Genomic DNA, 6000 nt, shown 5'->3' on the forward strand with positions numbered 1-6000 from the left:
CCTTTCCTGTGACTTAAAAGATACCTAGCCTGTGGGCATTCCTTGAAAATTTTCTTTGTCCTGCATGAATGAAGAGAGAGACTTATTTCACTAACAACTACATGGATAAAATTGTGCTAAGATCTGCCATGGGCCAGGCACTGTGCAGGAAATAAAAATAAATGAAAGACAGGGTCACTGTTCTCAAGAGCCTTGCAGCCTGGTTGAGAGCAAGTAGCAGAGACCTTTCCTGCTTACGGAATGACCATGTACTTCCACACATTTCCCAAGTTCTTCATAATTAGGCTGATTCTAGCCAGTGAGCTGTGAGTAGACGGGATGAATGATGATGACTCTTGGAGTCTGAAGCATTTAACAGCCCCAGTCAACTCTCCAGCTGTCTTTCCCTGACGCAGTGTCCACAGCAGCCCCCATCAGTCTGGGTCCCTGAGCAACTGTGTGCAGCAGAGACCTCTGCCTGATTGCACTAGATATGTGGGCTGAGCAAGAACACAGATGATTTTTTGTGATGCAACCAAGATTTTAAGACAAAGTTATTATGCCAGCAGAGCCTAGTGGGAACACACACGTATGTGCAATGCAATAAGATCAGACAGTACCTGATCAGCATCCAATAAATGGTGTGAATAAGACACTCCAAGCTTAGCCTTGACCTGTGGGCTTTGCCTTTGCTGTTCCATCTTCCTAGAGTTCTTCCAGATCTTTTTGTGGCTGGCTCACTCCTGCCATCCAGGTCTCAGCTATAAGGTTATCACCGTGATCCACCCTTCCTGATCACCTGCTCCAGAACGCACAGCTCCAAACCACTGCCTATCTCATCACACCTCCCTGATATTCTATGGAATGAGCCTGCTCGCCGTCCATCTTTCCCTTGCCACAGTGTAAGCACAATGTGAACAGGGACCTTGTTGCTTGTCATTGCTGTGTTCCCTAGAACTGTGCCTGGCACAGAGCAAGCACTCCATCAGCAGATGACGGATGAACCCACGAACAGAGAGTGTGTGCCAGGGGAGTCTGGAAGATGAGGGTTTGTGACGGAGGAGGCTTCGAGAAGCCCTTTAAAAGAGGGTCACTGAGGTTGTTTTGGCAGTCACAACAGCATCAGCAAGGCCGGGGCAGGGACACAGGGGAGGCTGGGATGACCATGAGCTGAGTGGGTCAGCTGGGGTGAAGGAGCACAGTGGGAAGAAAACGGCTGAGAGCCTCAAATGCTAGCTATAGCTGACCTAGGGCCAAGAGAAGCTATCTGAGGGTGCTGACGGGGTGCAATGTCCCCAAACCCACTGTTCGGGGAAGGTTGACTGGATGGGGATTTCTAAGCTAGAGATCCACCGAAAGGGGCTGAGGACAACAGCATAGGTATTAAGCTGTGAAAAACCGTCCAGAGAGGGGTGATGGCCAGGGAACAAAAGGAAGAAAATGATAAAGGAGGAGTCGGGAAATCTTTGTCTAAAAACGTTCCCTGATGCCCAGTGCCACACAGGCGGGGTAGGAGGAGAAGCCAGGTCTAGAGCTCAAAGGTTCTTTCCAGTAGATTCTCAAATTCAGCAGTCCTTCCACAGACTGCGGTTTCTCTCTGAGCCCTCTGAGGTACCCAGGCTAATGTAAACAAGAGCAACGCCCCAGAACAATGCCCGCTCGGGTTCCTGAGACAGACCCAACAAACACACCACTTCAGTACAGACGGCGAGAAACTGACATCAAACTCACACAAAACAGATGCACTTTTTCGAGGCAGAATCTGAGTCTGACCCTTAGTAAAGCAAGGGTATAATGCTTCCCTTGCTGGCCATGCAGTTTTCGTGAAGATGAAATGGGGTTACAAATTTTAAGTTTAAAAATACTTTATGAGTATCACTCTCATAAAGAACAAAATGTACTTGTTAGGATTTTTTTCTCCTTTCCAGGGCACAGGCTTTCTTATGGAGTCCTGGACATTGATTTGACAGTCCAGGGTAGCCGCTTTGTTCTGGGCAAGGGGGCTGTGTCAGTAGAAACGGAACCTAGTTTCATGATGTGAAAGCTGTGTTACAGCCCGTTTTGTTTATGACTTTAAACAGAAGAGTTAAGGCTCCGCCTGGCACATGGGAAGTACTCACTACTTATTAATGAGTTTTCTATTGTTGCCCACTCTATTTGTCTTCCTTCTTTATCACTATCTAAAGCAGTGCAAGAAATCAGGCAACACAAATGAACAGCAAGAAGAAAGGTCTACATCGCCATTGACTTCCTGTCCCTCTTCTCCCTACGTCCTGCCCACGCACTCAGCAATGCCCTTTACATTGGATCTCCTGCCTCTCCCTATTCTGTCACATCCTATTTCCCTGCTAAGTAATGCTGCAAACAGCTCCCATCATGCCACGCTCTTAAAACAATCCTCGGTGGTGCTACATCAGGACCTCATGCAGAGGGTAGGGGAATTTATTTCTACTCCTGATGTTTCCTCCATGTGGTGGGAGTGTGATTAGTTGTAATGCCTCAGCTTGTCTTCCCCCAGCTTACCCATTTCTCCTTGTGGTTGAGAGGAGGGGGAGTAGCTTATCTTATTGTTGAGTCTGGTAGAGGATGCTGGCCACTCCTTGCTTAGCCTCTTTTTCTGCCCTTCCTTGGTGAAGCAAAGGGCCTCCAGGAAACAGGTGTTCTTCTATGCCCCTCTAGTTCTAAGTTCACAGGGCTGGCCCATCCACCACTGCCTGCCATGAAGAGAGAATGTCTATTTGGCTGTCTGCCTAAGCTACCACCTCCCATGTAGCCTTTCTCAGTTTTACAGCTGATATTTTGGCTTTGTCTACTCTTGCCTTGATCTAAGTTCTCAGCCAGCTCATCAGACCAGGGAGATGACACTGTTTATTGTTGAATGCCCCCGGGAATTCCAGCAAATGTCCATGGTCTGTGAAAAACACTGGAGTCCTCAGCCTGGCATTTTAGATGTTCCATCAAAAAGCAAAACAAGACAAAACAAAACAAAAAAGCACGTATTGGTCGACTCCACGGGCCCAGATTCCCACTCCATCATGCCCTAGATGCGTCCTGGACACAGAGCCCCGACGCTGAGCTCCCCTGGCGTCCTGAGCATGCTTCATGCTTTCTTTCTCCCACACACTGAGCTCAGCTCCTGTCCAACAGTGTTTAACTCCACCAACACGCTCCCAACCACCCAAGCGGCTCATGTGCCACTTTCCTGCGTGCCTTTCCTGACCCCTGAGAGCTGATCGCTCCCTTCAGTGCCGCATTTCTCACTTGGTTTCCTTTGTCAGGAATCTTCCTGTCCTCCTGCCCAGGCTCTCCTCCCTATACTCATGCCTGTCCAACTCTCACCTATCTCTGAGCTCCCCAGTTGAATGCCTCTCCCTCCAAAGCCTCCTGAGTCCCCAGGAGTGTTGGATATTCTTCCAAAGTGCTTCCATAGAATCCTGTCTATCATTAAACATGCTGACTTAAAATGCTCCACTAATTTTTCTCAAGAAACTTATGAAGAAACACAGATGACACTCATAAATATGCACATGCTGGAAAGAGAGGAGCTGCCCCTGAGGATGGTGAGCTGCCGACAGCAACACAGAAGTCAAAGGAAAGTGCTCACCATGGGTACTGTTACACTAGAAGCCAAGCAGGGGAAAGGCATAGACAGATCAACTTTCCAGAATTCTCCAGTCATCAGGAGAAGGCTCTTGAGGAGGTGGTTATCCTATCAAGGGTCCGTGAATTAAAGGTATCATACATACCATGAATGCAACCCCCCCATGAGGTTACAAGAAGCTGGGACTCTTCGTCCCTAGAGTCAGGGAGGGAAATCCCTACATTCAGAGAGAGAAAGGATGAATCCAGGCCACCCAGAATAAACACAATGGGACAGGGTCTCGACTGTCAGCCTCCCCCATCCAGTAAGCGCGAATGCCGAATGCCAAAACCTGGTGCTCGGGCAACAGCGGCTTGCAGCTCAAATGACACGTCTGAATATTGAGGCGATTGCATTTTTCTCACCGGCTTGAAGCTTGGGAAGTCTGATACGCCTCTTTGAAGTCTACTCAGTGCCTGGGGAATGTGTGGATTTTCTGGGGCCTTTGACAATACGGGCATAGATAAGACCGATAAGACCCTCTTGGGCTCAAGTATCAAGAGGCTTTCCTCAACTTTATAGATGCTGCTGGGAAAGTGCGAGCGAAAGCTCTGTAATTTTTAACAGGAAGTCTTGAGTCTGCCTTGCTTCTAGGTTAGGCTAAAAAGAACAGACGCCACGGTTTATCCTTAGGGGACAGTGAGCGTCTTGTCACATGAGACAATAAGCACAGGCTAGAGGGCTTGATTGAGAATGTTTCAGGAAGGATTCCTGCCTTTAGAGAAAGCCCTTTGGCAGTCCTACAAATACACACACACTGTACTCGCCCATTCCTCCAATTAAAATGTGCCGTACAGAGCAACTCGTCCCTGTTCCTTTTTAAAATAATTTTGGGCCATTATCACCAAAAGCCTTGCACACGTTGACTTAAAGAGCGCCTAGGACAGCCAGAAGGTTTGGTGGCACAGTACCAATTTTGGTGAGCCACTTGGCCACAGCGCCGTAGATCTCGTCCAGGATGAGGATGACCACGAGGTTGATGATGACTGCTGTTGCTGTCACTGTCACCCGGACATTAGAGCGTGTAGCCTTATTGAGAGACAGAGCGGCTGCAGTTGTTATTCGATACACAATCACCCCAAAGACGATTGAGAACGTCAGAGCAATCTGTTGAGGGAAAACAGAGAGAAGTACACATCAGCAGACAAAAGTAAGCCCCTACTATTTGCTCCGCCAACAGTACCATTTGCTGTTATGAGATGTTATTAGTCTGGAATCTTTCGGTGGTAACAAATTTTTAGACAGAGTTCTGAGCGGAGGTGCATTTACCAGGGGAGGATGTATTTAGTTTTTATCAGATTCCAAATGGTTTATCTCACACACACACACACACACACACAAAATAAAGATGAACACGCTGGACCCTGTGGAGTGTTCAACACACATGATGCAATTTCTTTCATTAGGGAGCTTTCCATCTTCTATGGAAATAACATGAACTCCTTTTAAATAAATGATAGTAAATAATGCCCAAGAATGTATTAAGTGCTAAATGAACAGTGTCATTGCTGAAGGAACTCCAAGTCCATGGGAGCAAGTAAATCTGTGTGATCAGGGAAGAGTTTGTGGAGAAAGTGGGATTTAGAATGGAGTTTCCATCAGAAGAAACAGAAAGCCGTTGAAGGTGTCTGAGCTGAGAAGGGATGAGTCACAGCTTGGTAAGTAGAGGCAGGAAGGTTGCTTAAAGGAGAAAAGAGGAAATACATCGGGAGTGAAATTTTAGGAATCTCAGTCCTCAGGATGAACAAAATAGCACTGTAAGATTTTTCTGCCAGGTGACTTGAAGTGGAGGACTCAGATTTCTCATTTGGTACAGAAATCTCTAGCTGCTGTGCTCCAGAGAGAGGCTTGTAGCCACATGGCCTCTAAGGTCCTCTCATTTCCTCTCTCTAGAACCAGGAATAATAAGGGCCTCTCCTAGACCTAGATCCGTCCAACAGTCCCTCTCCCTTTTTCTTCCCCACATCCCTTCCTGTCCCCATCACAGCCAAGGAAGGATCATATCCAGGAAGCACAAGGATGCTATGAGAAGAAAGTGCCCTGAGTCAGCCTCTTAGAGCAGACACAAGGAGGACAGACAAATGCTAGGTGCATGCCCGCTCAGAGCAAATTCTAACTTGCTTCAGTCAAGCCAAGACTTCTTCACGAAAGTCTTCCTTCTTAGTTTCTGTAAAGGAACCTGTCCTATCTCATCTGTGGGACAGGGACGGGGCGCTGGCTATAAAGGACTAACAGAAAACGTGGCCAGAGAAAACGGCAGGTGGAAGTCTCCCCTGAAAAAAAAAAAATGAGCTGTGCTGGACTATGTGCTGGACTACACACACACACAGACACACACACACACACACACACACACACAGCTGGACTACACACACACACAC

At 47.5% G+C, this 6000-nt stretch overlaps 1 protein-coding gene across 2 annotated transcripts in view; it reads right to left on the minus strand.

The window, feature by feature from the left end:
- The window catches only part of ANO2 (anoctamin 2), a 391299-nt gene that overhangs the window by 70742 nt on the left and 314557 nt on the right, over positions 1-6000 (minus strand). For both annotated transcript variants that reach the window (XM_032254535.1, XM_032254534.1), the window contains one exon: positions 4531-4726. In XM_032254535.1, the coding sequence (XP_032110426.1) occupies positions 4531-4726 (196 nt within the window). The remainder of the gene's footprint in view (positions 1-4530; positions 4727-6000) is intronic.

The sequence above is a fragment of the Sapajus apella genome, unplaced genomic scaffold, assembly GCF_009761245.1.
Source record: "Sapajus apella isolate SASKATOON/1434 unplaced genomic scaffold, GSC_monkey_1.0 scaffold86, whole genome shotgun sequence".
NCBI lineage: Eukaryota > Metazoa > Chordata > Mammalia > Primates > Cebidae > Sapajus > Sapajus apella.